Source organism: Drosophila teissieri, chromosome 3R (genome assembly GCF_016746235.2).
Source record: "Drosophila teissieri strain GT53w chromosome 3R, Prin_Dtei_1.1, whole genome shotgun sequence".
NCBI classification, from domain to species: domain Eukaryota; kingdom Metazoa; phylum Arthropoda; class Insecta; order Diptera; family Drosophilidae; genus Drosophila; species Drosophila teissieri.
Window position 1 is genome coordinate 19169765 of NC_053032.1, and position 23761 is coordinate 19193525.

General features: G+C 44.5%; 1 protein-coding gene across 4 annotated transcripts; it reads left to right on the forward strand.

The window, feature by feature from the left end:
* Positions 1 to 7042: 7042 nt before the first annotated feature.
* Positions 7043 to 23250, forward strand: LOC122618756 (DNA-binding protein RFX2). 4 transcript variants are annotated; one of them, XM_043795287.1, is made up of 11 exons: positions 7043 to 7181; positions 12078 to 12566; positions 12766 to 13150; positions 19280 to 19358; positions 19433 to 19676; positions 19743 to 19907; positions 19989 to 20447; positions 20658 to 20960; positions 21204 to 21518; positions 21643 to 22011; positions 22081 to 23250. In XM_043795287.1, exons 2-11 carry the CDS (start codon positions 12303 to 12305, stop codon positions 22213 to 22215), a joined length of 2718 nt encoding a protein of 905 aa, XP_043651222.1. In that variant the 5' UTR covers positions 7043 to 7181; positions 12078 to 12302; the 3' UTR covers positions 22216 to 23250. The 4 variants fall into 4 exon arrangements, with proteins under 4 accessions (XP_043651222.1, XP_043651223.1, XP_043651220.1 ...); XM_043795288.1 differs by having other exon boundaries at positions 12790 to 13150; XM_043795285.1 differs by having other exon boundaries at positions 19433 to 19907.
* Positions 23251 to 23761: the final 511 nt, after the last annotated feature.

The following is a 23761-nucleotide window of genomic DNA, read 5'->3' on the forward strand; positions in this document are numbered from 1 at the left end:
GGGAGATACACCCGAGGGACAATTCGCACTACATGATTGGCCAATTTGCCAGGTTGCCGTTGTTTAAGCAGAGGATGCGCTAAAATCTGAAGCAGTTACAAAATGTATAAAACAAATGGTTAGTTATCATGTGAATATATAACCTATTAAGCATAAAGCTCTGTATGAAAAAATATTGCCTACTTCAAGGGTGACAACTCGCAAATATGGCGACTTCCTTTAAAATGGTTGTTTTTTAAAATATGTTGCGTGCTTTTAAAGGTAAGTCACATTTCTAATTTTCAAAAGTCCGAAATGCATTCTATTCGACATAAGCCAATCACCCTGATTGGCTCCACTGTACCATCGACATTTGGGGGCTTGATGACTAGACAACACGTACTCGCACTCGCACACTCACGCCACTTACAAAACCACTGGTAGCGTTATTGTTGTTGCAAGATTTTCATAAATGAGTTGCGTGTGAATTATATATGTATATTTATAAGCATTTAGTTGGCCGAGCCGATACCGATATGGTTGTGGTTAACTTTAAGTGCGCGCCATATGATACTCAAGTACAAATTTCGACTCTGGAGAGTTACCGTTACAGTGGGTCCACTCCGGGCAAAAACAATAAAATAAAAAAGGGAAAAATAAAATATATGTGCATATATACGAATAACTGAAGAAAACAACGACGCAGAAGCTCAAGGCGAGCAACAACAAAAGTCGGCGGCATACAATAAAACACGTGAAACGTGACAAATTCCAAAGCGAAACGAAACAGCCAAGTCAACTGGGCGGCGGCTGCGTGAGCGAGAGAGAGTGAGACGGAGAGCGGGAGAGAGCGCGAACTGATAACCGGCGCTTGGCAACAACAATCACAAAGCCAAACACGCACACACACAAACACACTCACGACTCGGCCGACATTTTGTTTTTATTACAGAGCGCAACAGTCGCGGCTATTGTTGTTGTTTCAATGAGGGCTTCACTTAAAAAAACGAAATAATAATCATACGCTACGTTGTCACCCTCTCTCGCTCTCTCTTTCTCTCTCGCTCTTGATCCATTTGCTTTTCGTTTTTAATCGAGACACGTTGAAAGTGGCAAACACACTAAAAAGTACAAAAAAATAATAATAAATAACAACTCAAAATTCGTGGCGCATGACGTAATTTCTCACGCGAGCCGAGCATGTCAGCGTTTTGGCACACATACAAGCGCACATTCACACACGCACACCAGTGCAGCACTCAAGTTTGTTGTTGGTCACGTGTTGTTGAAATGTTTTCGCATTTACAAAACGCTGTTGTTTGTGTTTTGCAGTTAATTCGGATTTATACAGTCCGAGCTCCATAACTCGAACCAATATGCTAAATAGTTGTGCTGGAAGAAATGTTTGCTTTTATTCCCAATACACCAACGATTTCATTTTTCAATTAAAAAAGCTGAAATAGTTTTAAAAGTATGCCAACTTCCATCTTAACAATTTTTCAATTAAAAATCAAAAATAATTTACATTTAAGTAGGTTCAAGTTAAGCGGTGCTTACTGTGCTCCTTTGTACTGGGCTTTCCAGCGTGTTGATTGTATTTAAATGGCTCTCGGCTATTTTTAGCCGCCCCAAAGGTCACACCAACACAATGACAGGGGCCGTAAGCCGTACTCCACACACTCCGTAAGACCCAAAATCTGGTAAGTGTGATCTGCGATGACGGATGACGAATAACTCAGACGTGTCCAATTGGCCACTGGGCTCTTGCATAAGAGCGCGGCTTGTTTTTGTTTCTGTTTTGGTTTCGGCCTTTCGATGATCTCTCGCTTTAATTGCAGTGCGGCACGTGCATCTGGTGTCGCCTTGCACGGCGTTACGTATACGCCCCGTTCGGATGTTACACATACGCCCGGTTGGTTGGCTGGAGGGCACGTGCACAGGCACAAAAACTGGCTCGGGTTACTCATGTGCCACATTCTCGTAATAACGCCCCACCTCCCCATATCCCCACCACCCCACCTCCACTCCTCGCAATCTTATCGCACTTGTAATATGTACATTTACTGGCTCACATGCTCCGACGTTTTTTCGGTCACGTGTCGTTCATCGAAGTTGTTACGTGGCTCAGTGAATTTCCACGAAATGAAATGCAATCAAAGCTGGAGCGCAGCGCAGTGCAACTGCCGGGAAAATGCATTCGTTTTCATAATGCAGTAAATGTAGCTAAAATGGAGTTGAAATTGTGTGACGAGCGCCGTGCACTTGTGGATTGTTTACGTGTTTTCTCGTGTTTTCCAGCCGCTTATCTACCGCCGTCTGTATTTTATATTTACCCCGATTGCATGGCCAAAGTTTAATCACGAAAGCCGAAGGAAAACCCCCAAACGACAACAATTGCGACTGGCGGAGCTGGTAAAACTATTTTTAAGATACTTTTTATTACCACTGGAAGGGGGAATCCACGGCAGTGTGGGGCCTGTGAAGTGAAATGGAATGTTAAGTAGAAATCAAACAAATAAACAATGCAAATTGAACGACTACTGCTTGCAGCATGGTACTGCTCACATTCCAAAAGTGGAGGAGCCATTTGGTTATATATTCGATAAATAAATTCTTCTGCTTTACTCAAATGGCCTGAGAAATATTTTGCAATTCATTTCATGAGTTTGTCTAATTATTTGGAAAACTAAGTTCACTTTAGTTCACATGTACCGAATCTGGAACAATTGATTAATAAAAAAAAATATATATTTTTTTATATATATGTACATATATTTATTCCATATATGTTTATTCCACGGTGGATTAGGCAACGCACCCAAATGCTTATGACAACCTCAAATAATCGTAAGGAAACGCACACTAACTCAAGCAATTTGCACCTCCAATTAGGACAGGTGCGAACGACATTGGGGCGATCAGCAGACCAACTAAGGCCTAATCTGAAGCTTGGCGTCGTATAAAATGGTTTATATCATAGCAGTTACAGAAAAGAGGGGCCAACATCAAGTCTACTACATAAAACACAGTGAAACAACAAATATACGCGCTTATCAGCTTGCGAAATTTCAATTTCAAAGTCGAGGTGAAATCAAGAGCAATAAAATGACAACGAACAAAAATAAAGAAACCCCTGATAAGAGCGATCTAACCCAATAAAAATAGAAATAAAGGCACAAATAATCTGAAATTAAACCGAACTGAAACGGGTCTGAGTGCTATAATATACGAGTATTTGAGCACAAATTGCGATTGCTGGCGCTGCTGATACTTCAATCTCGTTTTTGCCAGTGCTCCTGTTGTTCTTGTTGTTATGTAGATTAGAAATCTCGAGAAATGTTTATAAAAAGCCAAAGAGTAAGGGGATGGGAACGGGGCGGGGGCAACGACACGTGCGCCCGCAGCTGGACAAATAGAAAATTACCTTATATACAGAGAGGTAGCTGTGCACCTACTATATGTTTTTGTTTATAGGTGAGTATCGGCCGAGTCATGGAATGAATGCATGTACAGTGCCTGCATTAATTAGTCGTGGAAATAAACAAGTATACACGTGAGGAAATATGTTATGTTATATATTTTTGAAACATCTGTAACATTCAATAATATCATGAAAGTATGAAATTAAATATCTTTATCTTATATATCTTTATTATTTTGTAACATTCCTTATAGACTTATGACATCAAATAACTTGGTATTCAAATAAAGAACCTCGATTGACATGTAACATACCTTACAGATTTATCTCCCTGTGTACGTCAGTTTGCTTTATCAGAGAAACCCCATGCTCACCGACTTTTGAGTGAATGGGATTAGAAGGAAAGTCAGGGGCATGACGGCCAAATCCGCATAAACAAACAACTGGATATAGATAACAGAAAGTAAATACGTCAGACTGTACGTATTCCAACGTAGATATACTGTGGATCGTTATCAAGATTGGGATTTGCTCAAACCACTTTAAAAAGTCTACTAAACATGACAAGCCTTTCTATTCCAATTGAAAACATTCAGAGAAAGGAAAATAACTCGGCATCCAAAAGTAACAAGTATTATCCAGAATTACGGCCATCTAAATTACATCTGTGGATTATTTTACACATCACACATGGAAGTTTTCCCCATTAGCCAGGCAGCTGCCGATGAATTTAATTTGCTTTTAATTGATTTCGCGTTTGTTTACGCTTACGCTTACGAGTTCTATTTCTGCCCGTCGCCCTCTTATGTAAAGCCAACAAATTGTTACACGTTTTGCATGAGAATGTTTTCGCTGCTGCTGCTGCTGCTGTTGCCGAGTTTGTCGTTGATAAATCAACCTAAGGCTGGTTTTGAATTTCCTATTGGGCCGGAGATGCCAGCGAAAACGACGACAAGGTGACGCCGCCTGTAACTCGCCGCACTTTGGCACTACAGTCAAGACTCAGTATGTCGGATTTCCAAGTACTTCTACTAATTACATTACAATATTACATTCATTTCTAAAGGCATTTAGATCTACTATTTAGACTAGTAAAATGATATGGAATCAGTTGATACTTTCACTTATTATATAAATCTTGAATTTCGATAGTACTTCCATTTCCATTTGCATACAATACATTTTGCAATGGCACACACTTCGGAAAATTCGGAAAATAAAAAATTTATTTTGGGATAACCCAAGGGTTGTTTTTTAAGTAGTTAACACAAAGAACCCAAACACCACTGAAGTTCAACTGTGAGTTTGGCTGACTTTGTTGGGTTTCCAAGTCGGACTTGGGCTCGTGGAGGAAGTGGCTTTAATTATATGCGCACACTGACAAACTGACAGACAAACGGGGGTACATACGTACTGTATGTGCACAGTTGCTGGCTGTAGTGGCATTTGCATTAATCGAATTTGCATGTGAGGCATGATTTATGCCAGTGAATCGTTGGCTTCAAGAGGTTACGGCGGTTAAGGGGGTTACGGGGGTTATGGGGGCTATGGATTGCCGCAAAATGTCAATTCGATAGAAACCAATGTCTCGCCGGGCAGTCTGCGTCTGCTTGTGATACGCTGCCATTTGTGTGTTGCCTCTGTTTCTGATGTTGCAACGCCCGGGGCTTAACACGTTACGCATACGCCATGGTGGCCGCTCTGCCCGTGATAAGCCGGCGAGAACAAACGCTTTTGTCACACAGCGACACGAAAGACACGAAACATGTTGCAACAGCTGCCCCCAAGTTATAATATTGTGTGTAGTTGTGTGCAAACGTGTATTGGGGATATCTGCAAGCTGGTTACGTATACACGTGGGCGAACCGAACTGCCATTGAAAGCTGACTTTGACGCAGTTCTCGGCTCGCAGCCCCCGGGCAAACGTGAACGATTGTTGGCCACGTAAGAGGAGCCCCAAACGTGCTAGCCGCCTGCCTTTGTCTCCATTCGTCGTTGCTTCCCAGTCCCCCAAATGGCCCCCGTCTTGCCATAAATATATATATATACATATGTATAGGCGGTACTTGGGGGTTCTTGTGGTTACGCATTACACTTTCGCAATGCAACAAACGATGAGCTACCGTCTATAAATATTAAGAGAATTATACAATTATTATAAATAAAATTGTGGTTTACTATTTGAATCAATCCTTTCTGATTCAATTATATGAAGCGCGATTCCAAATAATAAACGGAATAAACTGTTACCTAATCGACCTGAACGACTCAATTTAAAGTGGCTATAATTAGGACTGTCTAACCCATAAAATCATATTAAAGTTCAGCAGATTTTGCACACGTCTGTCCAAGTAACTATTTGATTATAATTATTATAATAGGATAGGCTTTATACCGCAGCAATTCTAAACTTCAAATTCAACTTGCGAAATCTTACACATTTTTATGGCAAATTAGGCAACACACAATACCTATGGAAAAATATATTTGTTCAGATCGTTATTCTTGACGCAAACAAGGAAACAATAAGACATGTTTTAAAGCCTCGTTTCCCTCAATTTGCTATCGCTCATCATTGATTGGCGTTGTTTACTTTTATAAATCTTTCGAGACATTAAAATAAATACTGTGCTATAAGGAAGGGTTTTAGGTGCACGTTTTCGTTGATAGACATGGGCATTTTCAGACCTGTCACGAATTTTCAGTAATTAAGTAGATTGTTACTATCTTTTCACAGGAATTTTGTTTTGACAGAAAATCCACGAGGCAGCATTTCAGCATGAGTGCATCTAAACTGGAAAAATATTTCAAACACAATTCGCAGCAGCAGATCTATGGGTTTACGAAGGCAGTGCAATAAATTCCAGGTTATGGCTACCTGATTGCTAATGTGCAACACGTGTTCACTTCACTACACTCACCTGAGTCCGAGTGCCTTGCCTGCTCAATTAAGCAAAGCGAAGCAGAAATACAACCAAAATAACTAGAAAAAGTTGCAAACAAGCGGACGTAAGAGGTGCCCATATTATTGCTTCATTCCTCCGCTCGTTTTACTTGCTTTTCTAATTACCACAAGTGTTAAAATGGCATATCCCAACAAACTAATTAACGAACAATTCGCGGCAAATTGATCACGTTTGCTGGGGGTCGCGCAAATACGCCCGGCGACAGAAGCATTCCGTGAAAGTTGCTTTTTTCAACCAGTCATAAGCAATTAGTATGTGAGCAATGGAAATCGATTCAAAAAGCGCGCCTATTTTTTAAATTCCAACGTTTCCCTGTGAGTGGCATGTTAGCCAACACTGTTCGCACAGCTGTAAGCGTTGCCACTTGTGCTTGCGGGTTAACCAACACTGCTGTCAGCTGTTTTTTGTCAGCAACAAATTATTATTTTTTTGTTTTTCCCATTAGAACGTGCTAAATTCTCAAGAAACTATGCAAATTAGTAATAAAAAGTGATAATTTCAGCAGAAAGATTGTGAGCTGTAAAGGGTTCGCCAGGCGATCCCAGAAAATGTCAGCAGAGGTGTTTTTTCCGTGTGTTTGTTGTTTTGTTCTGTTGCCTAGCAACAAAAAAGTCCAAAACACTAGCCATTTCCTTCCGGTCCCGTTACTACGTCGTAATCCAGTTGGAAAACCCAAGGATTAGCAGGAATCCCAATTGGAAACCCGAATCCCCAGGAAATCACCAACCAATTTTTGATTACAAGCACAGGAGAGGTTTTCGAAAACCGAAAATATTGAAAATGAGTTCCAGGAGCCGAGCTCCCTAGTCACTAAGGTAAGTTCTACATTCTAGTATATATATAGGTACATATTTATTTATAAATCACGCAATTGCCTTACCAAAATTTTTAATTATCAGGAAAAAGGGAAAGAAAAACTTTTATTTTCCAACGAAAAGATCAAAAGCCGGCGAAGTTTTCTCATTTTGTAGCCAACGAATTTTCATTGAACGAGAAAATGAGAAAATTACCCAACCAGCCAGGTAGTCAGCGGTTTTTCCGCATTTTCATTTGCGCGTTTTCCCATCTGAAGCGCTCAGCCATTTAAAGACAATTAAGTCGAGTCCTCGTGGCGGCCGAGGCATCGCAATTTGTATCCCAAGGAAAACTGGGAACAGCCACCACCACCCCCACTCCCTTTCCTTGATCCTGCACCCTGCACCCCTCTCTGCCCCGGTTCCGAATCCGTCCCCACCCCCGAAGGACCTCTCCATCCACGTTCCATATCCATATGGAGTGTGCCATGGCCGGTTGCACATTACAGCGAGTCCTAGCGCCAGGTGTAAGATCAGGAATCCACAACTCCCGGCACACTCGAAGAAATACTTGCTGATCCGAATGCTTTCAGAATATTCGGGTAAATTTGATTGTACCACGTTAGTAAAACTCTTACAAAATAAATCATATAAAAATAGGTACTGCAAGTAAACTAAAGCTACTTGGAACAGAAAATTAAAGTCATGCTAGCCATTGAAAGGGTATCTTATTAGTTGTATAACTTTTCACTAAACTATTTACTTTTCTTACTTAAACCGAAGATACTTAAAATTAGCCTCCCTTTAGAAATTTGGAGAAGTGTACAGGACCAACGCCAACCTCCTGTGCACTTCCGCTTTGCTGCCTCGCCGCTCGTCCTGCTTCACTGCCTCCGTCTTCTGCCCCGAAACCAGATGGAATCGGAATGGGTACGCAGTGGGCGGGGGGAAGGACACGGCCGCGGTGTAAGGGGGCGGGGCAGGACGCATGCCACGCGCCTAACAAAGAAACTGCCGCATTTCACTCATCATCTTCATTTGATGAAGTGTCCATTCCAATGAATGTCAATGTCAATTTGCCCATCGGTTCTAAACGAAATTGAAATGGCGAAGAAAGTACACAAAATTAAAAAAAAAAACAACGATAAACAACAGTTTTATTTGATTAGTTATTCAGTTCATTAGGTTATTAGTTTTACTAATTCTTCAGTACCAATAACTACTGAATATTTGAAAAAAATGTTTTACAGGCAAGGAGTCCTTGAAAGTTATTTTAAAAACAATTAAATTTCCTTACCATTGATTTAAAAACAAGGTAAAGATAACTTCTATGAATAAATCTGCTATCCTATAGATAAATAGATATTCAAGATGTTAGATACAAATATTTCTATGAATTCGATAAGAACGGCGTAACTACTAGTACAAATGCTGCGGACATTCAAAGTTATTCTTGATAAGAAATAGAAATATGCCAGATCTTACTAAACATTTCTACAAGGACGTTATAAAACCAACTAGGCAACAATAGTATGATAATCATCTCATTTCCCCATCAACCAACTGTGAGCTGCAATCCACATCCGCACCATCCAAATTCGAGTCCTGTGCCCAACACATGCTTCGTTATCCTTGCCATCCTTTCTATCCTTCCTACCTGCTGCAGCCGTTAAGTGAATATGATTAGGCCAGAAAGAAAGCGTCACGCTGTCTGAGCTTCTGCATTTCATACTTGGCATGCCGTATGGCCCAATCCCATTCCCATTTCCATCTTGGTAGCTTGTCCCTATAACAACGCAGCTGCCGGCGGTGGAGGAGGTGGCTTAGGGGCAGGTGGTGGTGGTGCTATTGGACATTAAAAAAGGGGTCAATGCCATGGACTGGCCGAAAGTCGGGAAAGTGCAGCACCCACAACTATTCCACCCCGAATTCCCTTAATTTTGTAAATTTATCTATGTATCTCTTTTAAACCAACCGTGTGCTGTGGCAAGTAGTTCTACAGTAAAACATCCTCTAAACAACACAAACTTTATAAAAATACAAAATTGGAGTATGTAGTATGATATACTTAATGGAAGTTTTATCTTTGATATCTTTGTTCCTAGCTTCCTATAACTATTTTTGAAATTTGCTATTAATATTAAGGTATTAAATGTAAAGGATTAAAATTGCTATCATCAACATATTATATAAAATATTGAATAACTATAATTTAACATACTACTTCCGTAGAAAGTTTAGAATGTTCTATCACTTAACTTAAAATAACAAAAGTTTCTATTCAAGCTAATAAGCACACAGATGGCATAGGGAGTCTTGACTGTATATGTTGGCTCGGCACATGTTATTCTAGGCATCGAATTCAAACGGCATTCAAATGAGTTTCCATCTCGCTCTGCCAGCAGCAATTCACTGCACTCGAAACACCCGAAACAACAAAAACAGCGGCAGTAGGAGCAGCAGCAGCGAGTGCATTTTGACCAATTCGAATCCCCTATTACCAAACTATCAACCCCTTTTGGCCATTGTCATTGCCGGAGTGTTGGTAGTTTGTTCAGTTAGTGCTGATGTTGGGTAAAACCTTTTTCCGCCGTAGTTGCATATTCACGTTCGAGGTAAACACACCGCAGCAGCAATAACTATAGCAGCCAGCAGATATATTCCACGGATATAGGTACATACATATATACGGATATATATACATGATAAATCCGCCATCATGTAGGGAAAATCGGATGAGAGCAGAGCATTTGCAGGGAGCAGAAACAGGCGAGCGAACGAGAATAATATCCCGAAAAACTTATTTGATCAATAAATTGGCGTTGCGCGTCCTTAGTGATTTGTTCGCCCTGTGTGGGTGTGTACTGTACAGGTGTGTACTGTACAGGTGTGCACCTGTGCAGGAGTGCTGTTGGCGATGGTGATAGTGTTGTTGTTAGTGTTAGTGTTAGTGTGGGTGTCGTGACTGGGCAAACTTCCCCTGGAAAGCCAGTGAGCTGCACTTTTCACGCGTCAAATTTATGAGCTCGCCCAGCGCGCCGCTTGATTTGTGAACTCGAGGAACCCAAGGAACCGAGTGCACTTCCGTCCGGGGGCAACGCATTAGCCATCCACCCACTCCAGTGGACCTAACTACCAATTCCACCAACACCCACCCCCCCAAAAGGGAACTCCCAACTTCGTTTATTGTTTATAAACAACAACTTTGAACGTGACGTATGCCGGGTCGTTTGTCCTGTCCGCGCTTCCAAAATGGGGGATCCCCTGCTATTCCGAATCCAAACCGATCCAAACCACCACTTCTCCACCAGAAGTTCAATTGCCCCTTTTCGGGATGGACGTGGACGTCGCCAGCGTCGCCTTCTCCACAACTTATTTACTTTGAGCCGGTTGCCCTGTGAGCAAGTGCATGTGGCAGGTGCAGAAGTGGCAGCGAAAGCGCAGAAAGTGTGAACTTCAGAAGCTACAAATCAGCAGAATTTCAAAAAAGGACCGAAATAAATATGCCAGACTAGACATTTCCATAAAAAATTGCAAGCATTTCAAAGTGTCACGTTACGGACTTTGTAAATCGATCTGGAAAGAGCTTGAAGACTTTTGAAATAACTGAATAATATTAAAGTGCATTTAATATAAACCAATTCATTGAATTTAATAAACTGCAATTATATTAATAAAACAGTTAACACTATAAACAGCTGCAATCATTTAAACTAATATAAACGAAACTTAAAAGGAAACAAAATGAGTTTAACATCAAGTAAGCTAATAAAAATAATAATGAACTTTGCAGTGAAATTTAAGTTTCCATGAATTCTGCTAAAAAGAAACTGGCTTTCTATTAACGGCATATGTACGTGAGTTACTTAAACAAATTGTGATTTCCTTTGATTGATACGCGCATGTAATTTTGTCCCCGACAATTACAATTTGGCCAACTTAATTGGCCAGAGGCAGAGCCGTAGGCCAGAGATGGATTCTCCGGGTGTGGTATTATGTAAGTACAGTAAACTCAGTGCCCGACACTTCCTCGAGGCAATCACTAAGGACAATTACGTTAGTAGTGGATGTGTAACATGATAGAGGATTTACTCAAGAAAGTTTTTGTATATGTTAAAGTTGCATTAAAGGTTTGATATATTTGTTACTTTTGGTCTCAGTCAATTCTTGCTTAAATATAATGAACCTATAATTTGATTCATTCTTGGAATATTTAATTTAAATAAACGTTTATTTTTACACGTACTATAAACGCATTAAATATTTTCCTTTTGAATACTGGTTCTTTTACCTTAAAAGTTGTAAAGCCCCTCCAATAACTAAACCCTACTACGCTTCTGCCTCCGGTGATTCCCCAACAGCACGACAAAGAAAAAAACAGAAATCCCCAAAACATTGCCCCCAAATATATGCTGTACTTGCAACGAAGGAGCTTGCCCCAAGATTCCCCAGCAATTGGAGGCAAATCAAAATGGCCGACCGGAAAAAATACGATGTTGTACACAATAGACATCCGTGTATATGCACATATTTATACTTATATTTACATATATACACGTAGAGATATATTTTTCTGCTGCTGCTGCTGCTCCTGCTGCGTGGAGAACAAAGCGATGAGGAAATCAAAGCATCAAGAAATACCTGCAAAAAGTTTAATTTCATAGCAACGCCCCAGCGGAAGCAGCACAAGCCACCACCACAGCAGCACCACCACCACCACCACCTTCTCCGCACCACCACCGCACCACCACCCGCACCAACAACAAAGGATTCTTGGGAGGGGGATGTGGGGTAGGGGGATGGAGTGGGATTGAGCGCCGCTCGGGTGGATGATGATGTCGATTCCTTATTGAATACCTGCTCTTTGATTGACGACATGCCTTGTTAAGTTTGCAAAATTTCACTTTTTCCTTGCAGCACCTTTCTCCACCAGCGGCCACTTAAAGAAGCCGAAACACTGAACGTACACACCGCCATTGCCTTAGACCTCAAAGCAGATTGAATACCACAAACTAAAGAGATCGAGAATACAATACGAGCTTACTAGTCAACGAATTTACAAAACCAGGTGCAATACAGCAACATCATCATCGGGACACCAAATAACTTTGTGGAGCAGCGAAGGCAAAACATCGAACCCCAATGACCACACGCCTGGCACCGCAGCGCCAGTTCATCATCTCGACGCGCTCTGCCATCGTGGATGCCACCTCGCCACCAGAGGACTCAGTGGAGGAGCAGCAGCAGCAGCAGCTGACCGTCGAGGTGGAGAGCGCCACCACCGGACTCACGGGGGGCAGCACCACCAATAGCACCACATCGCCACCGCCGCATGCCGAGCAGTTCGAGTTCTGCACGGAGGATGGAGTCGTTGTCTCTGCCACACTGGAGGATGTCATGACACAGGTGGGTGCATTGCCGAGTAACTTGCGAGAATCTCATTAAAGATAGGGAATGTACTTAAGGATCTCAGCTAAAGCTGAGTGACTTTCACTTGGATATAGCTAAGATTTTAGTGTTTAGATTTTAGATTAAACTTAAGAAATTGGTGCTCCATAAACTACAAAAAATAATTTAATAAATACCAACCTACCTTGATAAACAGGTAAAGCTTCTCCCCCTCTTGCAGAACTGCCAGCTCTTGCAGAAGAAACTAGTCGACGAGGACGACGATTCGACGGGAGCAGGAGCAACCGGTGCCGAGCAGCTGGAGGTCATCCGCGTCGTACTGCCCATGGATGCCGAGGACTCGAGCAGCGATGCCCATCTGCATGGGCATGTGGTGAACAGCAGCAGCGACACCATGGGCACCATTACCACCACGGAGCCGAATGGAACCACCGTGACCCACTCCATACCCATTCACAGCATGGCCGATCTGGAGGCGATCAAGGATGGCGTCGATCTCGCCCAGCAAGTGGCCAATGGCCAGGTGACCGTGGTCCAGACCGCCGAGGATGACGATGGAACGCCCTTCATCACTGTGACGGGTGAGTTATGAATCTAGAACCAAAATATATAATATATTGTTATAAATCTACTTATGTTAGTCAACTAAAATATTTTTTATATTAAAACCATTTACATTTTGAATAAGTAAGACACTATTTGCAAGAAAACAAGACCGTTAAGCACAAGAAATACAGTCGGGAAGACATTATAAATTAGGAGGCATAAATCCTATTACTATTTTAAGAGAATATCACTTTCCAAAAACGCAAAATCATTGTATTGATGCTGCGCCGAATTCCCCTAATGAAATATGCCACAAAATCTGATGGATAAATTTCAATCTCGATGCCACTTTGCTAATAAGCGCAAAAACGGCGATGCCGCACAAAAAAATAGCACGTACGTGCGATTCTCGTTAGCGATTTATTCCAGTTGAGAGCGGAAAAACCCACTTTGGCCAAATCCTGAGCCGAAACTGAAACTCCTGATTTCATGGGCGGCACTTGCAGTGGGCGTGAATCAAAGCGGCGACCAGCAAACGGGAAACAAAGGACGGCAAAAGTCGCGGCTTTGTAAACAAACATAATGACAGGATCAACATGTCCTGGGATGGCAGGCGGTTGAGGTGGGGAGAGGGAGAGGGAAGTGAGCTGCAAACAAGGACCAGCTTAAAATCCGGCGTATTTTAAACGTTTGCCTGATATCACAATTAAAGCGACTTAATTTGAAAACTGAAACGCGCATGAATGGATGGATGGGTGATGCGATGGGTGGGTTGGGTTGGATGGGTTGGCTGGCTAGGCACACACGCACCCCGCAGAGGATTGAGATACTACCTGTCCACGGACACACGACACGGATCCGTACGAGCCACGTGCAAAACAAAAAGCAACAAAGAGGCAAAGTGCAGCTGGGACATCCAGACGATGGAGGATGAATGCGGCGACGAGGAGGAGGAGGACGAGCAGGAGAACGAGAACGACACACTGGTTTTGTGATATACAGCCGGGCGCACACATAATTATTATCATCCACTCGAGCGCCGCACAATGAATTAATCGAGATTACACTTCGCCGCGAAACTATAGCTATCTATAACAAAATCGGACAACGGGAAAAGGGAAAAAGGGAAAAAGGGTCGCCTGAATGTTTGCCATCGTACTTGATTTTATTAGCACAAATTACCACCACCAGGACACGCAGGAGGGCAAACAACCGAATCCGAATGGCAACATCGGGTAATCACAACAAATTGAGAGGCCTTCACACGGTGCCTCATCCTCATCCTTATCGTCATCCGAGGGGCATGAATGGAATGGGAGGGGAAGGGAAGGGATGGGGTGCACAGTGGGTGGGGATGAGTCGACGACTCGCTAATAACCGCCCGCTGTCAACTAATACCTTCGTCCTCTTTAAAGGACCCTCAACTACATCACTGCGAAAAATCATTCTAACTAATGTGATATTTCAAACATCTACTTAGATATTAAACCTTAAAAAAAACCATGAACTTGTAAGTTTTACAATTTCAATTTTCCCGGAATAGTTCTATAGTTTTAAATCAACAACTTTCTCGCAGTGCACTGATTCCCAATAAAAATTGATGCGGAATCCCTTTCATATTCTGTGCGGAAGAGTGTTGCATCTCCTTTCCCGTTGTGGGTGTTTATCAGTTATCTAAGGACGGTGGATGGGGATGCTCATGTCATAACTTCCTCGTACCTTTCACGAATATATGTTGCATTGTGTTTTTCAATTGATACGGATTTGCTGGGTGCTCATCGAATCGACGAGGCAGAAGACGACGAGCTTAACCTTTAATAATGCCAGCAAATAAAATAAAAATAGAAACATACAAAACGCGGGAATCCGTACCAGTTGAAGTGGTTGGTCGGTGATTGCCAGGTGGATGGAGATGGCTACGTAGGTGGACTACCAGGATGTGGGTGGTGGTTGCCAAGTTGCCACGCTGCCACGCTGGCAAGTTGCTGGCTTCCAAGTTCCCAGCTAGTTAGGGAACTATGGCATATGGCGGGCTTCTTTTAATTGTGCCAACAAAAAATGATTTGTTCCCGCTGCCCATCGAGATAAGCGCAAATTTATTTGTCAAAAGCGAGTCGCAGTTCATAATTCTCGGAGAATGCTATCTCGCAGTGGAAATCAGAGCGAGTGAAGCTCTACAAAGGACTCAGTTCTCAGCTCTCACCTCTGACCTCTGACCCAGCTGTGGACCGGGCCAATCCCACTGAAGCTCACGTCCCCTTGCCAGTGTGTCCGGCTCACAAAAAGGTTAATTGTTTGTTGACGTTGTACTAGATGCAGGATAAGCCAGCTGCGCTCCCCCCCGCCGCCTTATCCTGCACTTGTCTGTCATCGTTATCCTGGCAATTTGTGCACAACCCGGCTCCCATGTTGCCCATGTGGAGTGGAGCTGGGAATTTGCACAAGTGGCGCACCAAAGTGGATATTGCAATAAACCTTTTGAGCTCTCCAAACATCCGAAAGAACATTCATGGCCCTGATCAATCGGGGTTTTCATTATAAGTTCTGTGATTGATCTATATTTCAGCTGAATGAAGTCAATGGAAATCTTTGTGCTTTTGTTCTCGTTTAGATACGATCATTAGGGGATTTAAATTGCTTTATTAGTTTGTATCTTGAAAGTTCTTTACTCAGTTTATAGGATATCAGTAAGGGTGCTAAACAAGTATTCGTATTTAAAAGCGCACTTGTTTACCTATACTTGTTCCAATCCTAACTGAAATCAAAGATATTTTTAACATACATTTCTATATTTAAGCTCTAAGTACCGCTCTTTTACTTCCCAAGATAACTTTTGTTTTACAAGTACTTCAATATTCTGTGCTAGGTTTACTCTTTTTTCTCGGTTCTACCATCACCCATTGTCCCAAGATCCAGCTGAGCTGGTGTACTTCATCACACTTCATCTGCAATCTGCTAAAGATTCAATCCGAGTCCATTCCAAAGGCAATTACCAAAGCAAAACTGCTTTGGCACTGAAACCAAAGTCATTGAAAAGCCAAAATGTTTGGGCGAGAATGCGGTCCACTTGAAAGAACCTCAAAAGATTTCGTATATGTCCAAGTGGTATAGTCCTGTGCCTTGACGACTTTAAAGGACAATTGCCAGTGCAACCAGCCAGCGCCTCCATGTTGCCAGCCATTCCATATTCACTCCACTCATCACTTCTCATGCCCAGTTGCCCCAAGGGGCACCTGTTAATATTTACAGTTTGCAGCAGCGTGTCAAAGGGAAAATTCAGGGGTCAGGGGTCAGGGGTCAGGTGGTTTACAGCCCGCAGCTCTGACCGCAACAACTTCAGGCACCACACACACATACACCAGCACATGTGCTCCTCGACGAGGAATTAATATCCGAAATATGTCATGAAAAGCGGTGACCAGGAGGAAACTGCCAAAATAAAAGAAGAGAATGAAGGGAAATGCTGGCCTGACCACGGGGAGAATATGGAAAAATTCCACGCATCGCATGCCATTCCGGCTGCTTTCTCTGGTGCTGCTCCTCCACCCAAACCAAAGGGCTCCAAGCGACCCACCCAGAAACCACCCAGAAACCACCCAGCCACCTGCTCGCACCTCATCATCGGCCATGGAAACACCCACGAGAGCAGCCCGGCGACGAAGGGATGGCAGCAAGCGATTTGGTTGGCCAGGATACATCCCTCAGCATCCCAAGTCCGGGGGTTGCAGAGCGAGCGTGCGAGCGAGAGGGCCAGTTGGTGGGAGCGAGACGGAGAGGCTGCCTAGCAACCGGCGCGGAGTGGGATTGGCCAGGCGGCGTTGCCTTGACGCCGTCGTCCTGTTGCCATCCCGCTTGCGTATCCTGCATCCCAGCATCCCAGCTCGACACAGCCACACAAGGCGTCCCCCACATCCATCCCCCACATCCATCTCGACCCGACCACCACTTGTGCAGATCCCAGAAAATGCGACTTTGAGCCCGGAATTAGCCAGCACAGCGATTGAAACGGGGCAGGACGAGGCAGGATGGGGTAGAGGGTAGGGGGTGGGAATGGGCGGCAAGGACGGGGGAGGGAGAAAAAAAAGGAAAAAGGATGAACAACAAAAACAACGTACTCGAGGGTCTGGGTTGGATTACTCGCTACGGGCGCACACGGATCATAATAGCAACCACCCACCCGGCAACCACCCAACCGCCGAGGCAGCAGCCGCCGTTGTTGTAATTTAATTCGTTGCTGCGCCGCCGTCGTCGTCGTGAGTTCGCCATCATCATTATTTTCGGAGGCATATTGCTAGGATAACATTTGATTTTGGATTCAGTTGTAATTCTACCGTTCGCAGGCACTGGTTGCTCCGTTTCCACGCCAAACAGCATCCAGCATCCGTCCTTCGATTCCGGCCACTGCCATCGCAACCCAAACCGAGTAGCATACAAATACAAATACCACCCCATGGAGCAGGACAATTCTGGTCAAGGATTTCACTTTCGCTTTCGGAACTGAATTGCTGGCCAGTTGCCAGAAGCAACCGGTTGACTTCTCCACTTACAAAACTGAACTTTGGCGTCTTCGATTTGCATATTTGAACTTGCAACGTTACGATAAAGGATCGTTGAAAACCATTTATGTGGATAATAGTTCTTGAAATCTGATAGTTATACTTCCACCTTTGGATTGGATTTCTTAATGTGGGATACACTAACTTGGATATTCGGATGCTTTTAATATGAGAGAGAATTCCTAGCTTTGGATCATAAATCTTGAAACTTACTTAATTGGACTACGAACCCATTGACTCAAATTAAAAACTTCATAATTGGAAAATAGTTGCGTCGAATTGCTGGAACCTTAATTTTCTAAAGGTTCATAACTTTCGAAATCATTTGCTCAGATGCTCAAAACGTAGATATGTTTGGGTTGTCAAAACCAACTGAGATCTTTTCAAGACCCAAGCAGTTTGAAGTAGTGCATCAAGTCATTAGCGGAATCCTCTGAAGTACCACAAGATACCCACCCGGATTAGGGGCCACCAATTCCAGCAGCCTACGCTCCACTTCCGGCCAAACGAATGCATTCGCGGTACGGCTTTGACTGCCAGACGCGCCACTACCAACACCACCACCAGCAGCAGCACCACCAGCACCACCACCACCACCCAACCCCGCCGTGCAGCATTCCGTTGGAGTCGCCGCCAACGCCGCCAGTGATCAGTCCCAGCGCCGCTGCTGCCGTGGCCTACTCGAATCTCCTGGAGAAGTGCCGCTGCAAGCAATCCGTGGCCACCAATCCCGTTCCAGCACCACCCGCCCAGCTCCAATTGCAGCTGCACCACCATCATCACCACCATCACCACCAGACCTTCGTGGCCAGCGCCAGTGCAACCAGCTACAGCAACTGTTCCGGCATTGGATTGGGCTCGAGAACGGGATCGGGATCGGTATCGGCATCGGCATCGGGAAGTGGCACCGGATCCACTCCATCCGCTTCCACGTTGGCAAACTCCGCTTGTGCCGCCGCAACGAACATTTCGGGGGGATCCTCCAGCACCACCATGTACCACCACCACCATCGGCGCCACAATAACTTGTCCTACTGCGGTGGTAAATATCTCACACTTCTTCCCATCGATTTCAGTTCGAACTTTGAATAGTGCATCTGGAGCACCTGTGGGTTTATATATATACGTTCTCACTTTGTGGGTGTCAAGTGTTTTCTCCGTGGTGCCAATTGAATGCAGTGAATAGATTGAATAGACAAAGGACTTCAGGTCCTACTTTTAATCAAGAGTATATGTGCGCCAAGTTTTTGGTTCAATGTTAAATAAACTCTGTCGAATGAGTTGAAGCATTTGTCAGTAGTGCAGAAAATTCCTGTGGCTTCAAGAATAATAATATTAATTATATGTCTGAAATGGTTTTTGCACCAACATTTACCGACGGAAAAACTTCGGGTTAAATAGCATTATAATATCTTTAATTTCCATATTTCTTGTAATATCATTTTAATCCATTTAATCGATTAGCAGCTCTAAAAAAGTTCGTAGCAATACAAAGTCGAGCTCTTAAGGATATTACTAAATAGTTATAATAAAACAGGTCTTGGATTTCGTTACTTAAAATTACAAAAGCTTTCCATTTAAAAACTCCACTGTTCTGTTTGCTTTCAGTTTCGGGCCAGGAGCAGAACTACCAAGTGCAATATGTGGACTCTGAGCTGTACCACAGCAACTCCAGCCAGACGCAAATGTGAGTGGATTCAAGGCAGCCCGATAAAATCAAGCTTTATCTAAACCCCATGTCTCTGCCCTTGCCAATTTCAGGACGTACCCATTCTGCCCGGTGGGGGACTACCAGAGCAACGGCCAGACGGCCTACTACTCGACCACGGGTCAGTACGGAGCCACCTCGTCGGCCGGAGGCTCCTCGAATGGGGCGCACTCCACGACGCTGCCGTACCTGGTGCCCGTGGAGGAGGGCATCCTCCTCAATGGCTCCGCACACTCGCTGTCGCAGTCGCAGTCACAGTCGCAGTCGCATGGACGCGATTCGCCGCACAGCCTGACGGTGAGTAGCAGGGATTGGGAGCGGGATGCGGACCGGGTGAACGGAACTAATCGCCACTGGGTGCAGGAGGTCGCGTACATCCAGGAGGCGCAGAGCACGCCCCAGACGCCCACCTCGACGACCACAACCCACTCGGCTAGCGGCGGCAGCCTGGGAACGGGCGGCGGAGGCGCCTCCCCGGATTCCGACCAGAGTGCGCTCGGCAGCAGCAACAAGATTGCCTCGGCAACGGTGAGTGCATCCATGGCTACGCCCCCACAGACAGCATCCCCTAATAATGCACCCCCACGCATATACCCAACTCTCTTGCAGATCAAGTGGCTGTCGCGCAACTACGAAACGGCGGATGGGGTGAGCCTGCCCAGAAGCACGCTGTACAACCATTACATGCAGCACTGCAGCGAGCACAAGCTGGAGCCCGTGAATGCGGCCAGCTTCGGCAAGCTGATACGTTCCGTGTTCTCCGGACTGCGCACACGTCGCCTGGGCACGCGCGGCAACTCCAAGTACCACTACTATGGCATCCGCATCAAGCCCGGCTCGCTGCTGAACAGCCAGGCGATGGACGACAAGCAGATGCTGGCCGCCGGCTACGGACCATCCTCGGACGGATCCGGCGGACCCGGCAGCGGACCCTTGGTTAGCGTCACCAGCAGCACCGCCGGACAGCTGGCCGGCTCCAATGGATTGGGCGGTGGCCATGGCCAGCGGCACAGCGGCGGCACCAAGAAGCACACCTTCAAGCCGGAGACCTACGAGGCGTGCATTCAGGTAGGGATCAACATCTCAACATGTGCTTTAAATTTAGGAATAATTGTAACCTGAAGATCTAAATAGTGATATTAACTCAGTGATGAAGCAATGTTATATTCCCAAAACCAATTTAAATAGTTGTTCTTCTGCCCTTCCAATACATTTTTAAAACGACCATTGAACGCAATTCATTTATTGATTGATTTTATTGCTTCCACCCATCACCAGTACATCGGCGATGGAACCAGTGCCCTGCCCTCGTTTCCGCCCATCGAGCTGAACCACAGTTTCAACAGCGAACTGACCCTGGAGGACGTGGACACCTTCCGTGCGCTGTACCGGGAGCACTGCGAGTCCTTCCTGGACGCCGTGCTCAATCTGGAGTTCAACACCGTGGAGTTCCTGCTGCGCGACTTCTGGCGGGCCAGCGACAACAACAATCTGGACGAGTGCGAGGAGGAGAAGTATCTGAGCAAGACGAAGCTGTATCTGTTGTGCCACTGCGCAGAAGTGCAGAAGTTCGTGCGAGAGGTGGGTGCATCGAATTGGTAGCCAATAGATAGCCGGCAATCGTGGCCCGAGTGCCCGGCGTGTTCCGCGATTCACAAACTTCGATTGGTTTTATTCAACATCGTAAACAATTCGGGAATTTTTGTAGAGTTATATTTAGTTTGTACCTAATGAGTTTCACAATTCCTGGAGTCATTCATGCATTTTAAGTTGATTTTAATATAGTCCGCTAAATCTTTATTATATGTTTTACGCTTTCAACAGGTGGACTATCAGTTCTACCAGAATACCGTCGATGTCATCATACCGGATGTGCTCCGCTCAATACCCAACGCCCTGACCCAGGCCATTAGGAACTTCGCCAAGAACCTGGAGATCTGGCTGTGCGAGAGCATGCTGGGCGTGCCGGAGCAGCTGGCCCAGATCAAGACCAGTGCCGTCTCGGCCTTCTGCCAAACGCTGCGGCGCTACACCTCGCTGAATCACCTGGCGCAGGCGGCTCGAGCAGTGCTCCAGAATGGCGCCCAGATCTCCCAGATGCTAAGCGATCTCAATCGCGTCGATTTTCACAATGTGCAGGTGAGTCTTATTATACTTTTTGAAAGTATACCTTACTTTGTAAAGCAACAGGACGTATGAGTGATATACACACCTAACCTTATACCTTATCTATACCCAACTAATTGATCAATATATCCCGCAGGAGCAAGCTGCCTGGGTGAGTCAGTGTGCGCCCGCCGTGGTCCAGCGCCTGGAGAGCGACTTCAAGGCCGCCCTGCAGCAGCAGAGCTCCCTGGAGCAGTGGGCCAGCTGGCTGCAACTGGTGGTGGAGTCGGCCATGGAGGAGTACAACGGGAAGCCGACTTATGCCAGAGCCGCCCGCCAGTTTCTGCTGAAGTGGAGCTTTTACAGCTCCATGATCATACGGGACCTGACACTGAGATCCGCCTCCAGCTTCGGTAGCTTCCACCTGATTCGCCTGCTGTTCGATGAGTACATGTTCTACCTGGTGGAGCACAAAATCGCCGAGGCACAAGACAAAACCGCCATTGCGGTTATCTGTGAAAGGATGGTCAGTTAATTGATTAAACTACGTCTTACATGGGCTTACTAAAAGTCTTTTTCTACTCATATATGGCAGAAAAAGGACATGGACTTTGAGTTCGAATGCCAGTTCGCCTACATCACCAGCGACGCGGAGCACCAGACGACTCCGAGCTCGGCCAGCAGTGGTGGCGACGTGGGCAACGAGGCCAAGCGACTGAAGCAGGAATGAGGCCCCGCGACTTGGTTGTCCATGTGGATGCAGTGGCTGGCATTGAGCGGCATAGTCGTAGTGTTTATGTAACCAGTAACCGTTGACCCCATCAGTGTGCACCCCCAGCCCAAGCCCCTGTCGTCACCAGTCATTCAGCTCTGCATTTAATAATGGAACCGTGTTGTATATCCGTAATCGTATCGTATCTGTGTGCTAGTTTTTAGCCCTAAGTTCCCTCACAACCAGCGTAGTCAGTCAAAATTTTAGTGGTTAGTTTTAGGCAGGATCCTTGCTCATATGCAGTAAAAGATCTTTTGGACGGGCACTTGCGATATTGAAAACCATTTATGATATTGTTCAGTTTTAACTATTTATGGAGCTTAGTAATCATATTTGTTTCTAACGTTTAATTTAAAGGTCAGGCTAAATGTAATGTTCAGAGTAAAAAACGTTTGCTTTAGTAACATTAACCATACCCAAAGTTTTGTATGATATGGGTCTGAGCTCGTTGACCGCCCAAGGGAGCTTTAACTGGAATTTGTCGAGTATTGGACTGCCCCCGCATCGAAGTGAAGAGCCGTCCAGAGAGCAAGCAAGTTGAAAGCCAGTGCGGCAGCAACGTCTGGTCTTGTCTGCCCTGATCTGTATTCGTAGGATACGTTTTAGTTTAAGTACATGTGCATTAATAATTGTAATCAACTGTCTACGATAACGATGGGTTTGCAGGTGGCATCAGTTTTGTCTGGTTTCAACAAACGATCTTGTATATCATAGCGCACGGCGCACACCACACACATAGTCTTAGCACCCACACGCGCACTCAGAGGGATTAGTCAGGAAGCTTCTAGATTATAGCGAAGGAACACAGCTCACATGGAACACATGGAACACATCGAACAGCTTGCTCAAGTTCAAGTGAAACACCCAGCTCAAAACGCAAAAAAACCTAAGCTAAGTGAACAACAGGCCTTAAATGTGCAAAGATTAACACTCAATTTTGAAACAATACAATTTACCATACCTAAATATTAATTATACATAAAGATTCATAAACGTGTATGTATATTTTAACTACAAGGAATCATTACGAAACATGTATTTTAACAGAGGCGCTTATCATAGTATTTTATGCCATTTTGGATAAGAGTACAAGCAGCTAGCGAAACGGTTTTTTTAAGTCAACTAAGAGGTATGCGATACGCAGGCCACGGTCTGCGTATCGGTATCCAACAGTCTAGTCCTAGAAAGCACACATCTGAACTATATGCTCTGTTCGGCCCATGAAACCGACGATAATTACCAGCGGTTCCTTTGTAGGAACTGGGTTTGCTCAAAATGCGAAATGCTTAGCTAGCATATAAGTTCTATTGGTTGTTGAAAAATAAAAGTAATTTGAAAACTGAAATTTTAAAATGTCAAAACTATTTATGTATGTGAAATAAAAACTTTCAATGAAATAATAAAACGGGCTGTTTAATTACGAATCAACTTTTCTCAAAAGTCTCAGTGGCTTTAAAAATTGGTTACATACCCATATACGATAAATAATACAACATTTAGTGTA

Excerpts from the sequence above, each read along its gene's own strand:
- LOC122618756 (XM_043795285.1), top strand. The coding sequence starts at position 12,303 with ATGACCACACGCCTGGCACCGCAGCGCCAGTTCATCATCTCGACGCGC. Across the intron at positions 21,519-21,642 it reads TCGATTTTCACAATGTGCAG|GAGCAAGCTGCCTGGGTGAG; the intron begins GTGAGTCTTATT and ends TATATCCCGCAG. Across the intron at positions 22,012-22,080 it reads CGGTTATCTGTGAAAGGATG|AAAAAGGACATGGACTTTGA; the intron begins GTCAGTTAATTG and ends CATATATGGCAG.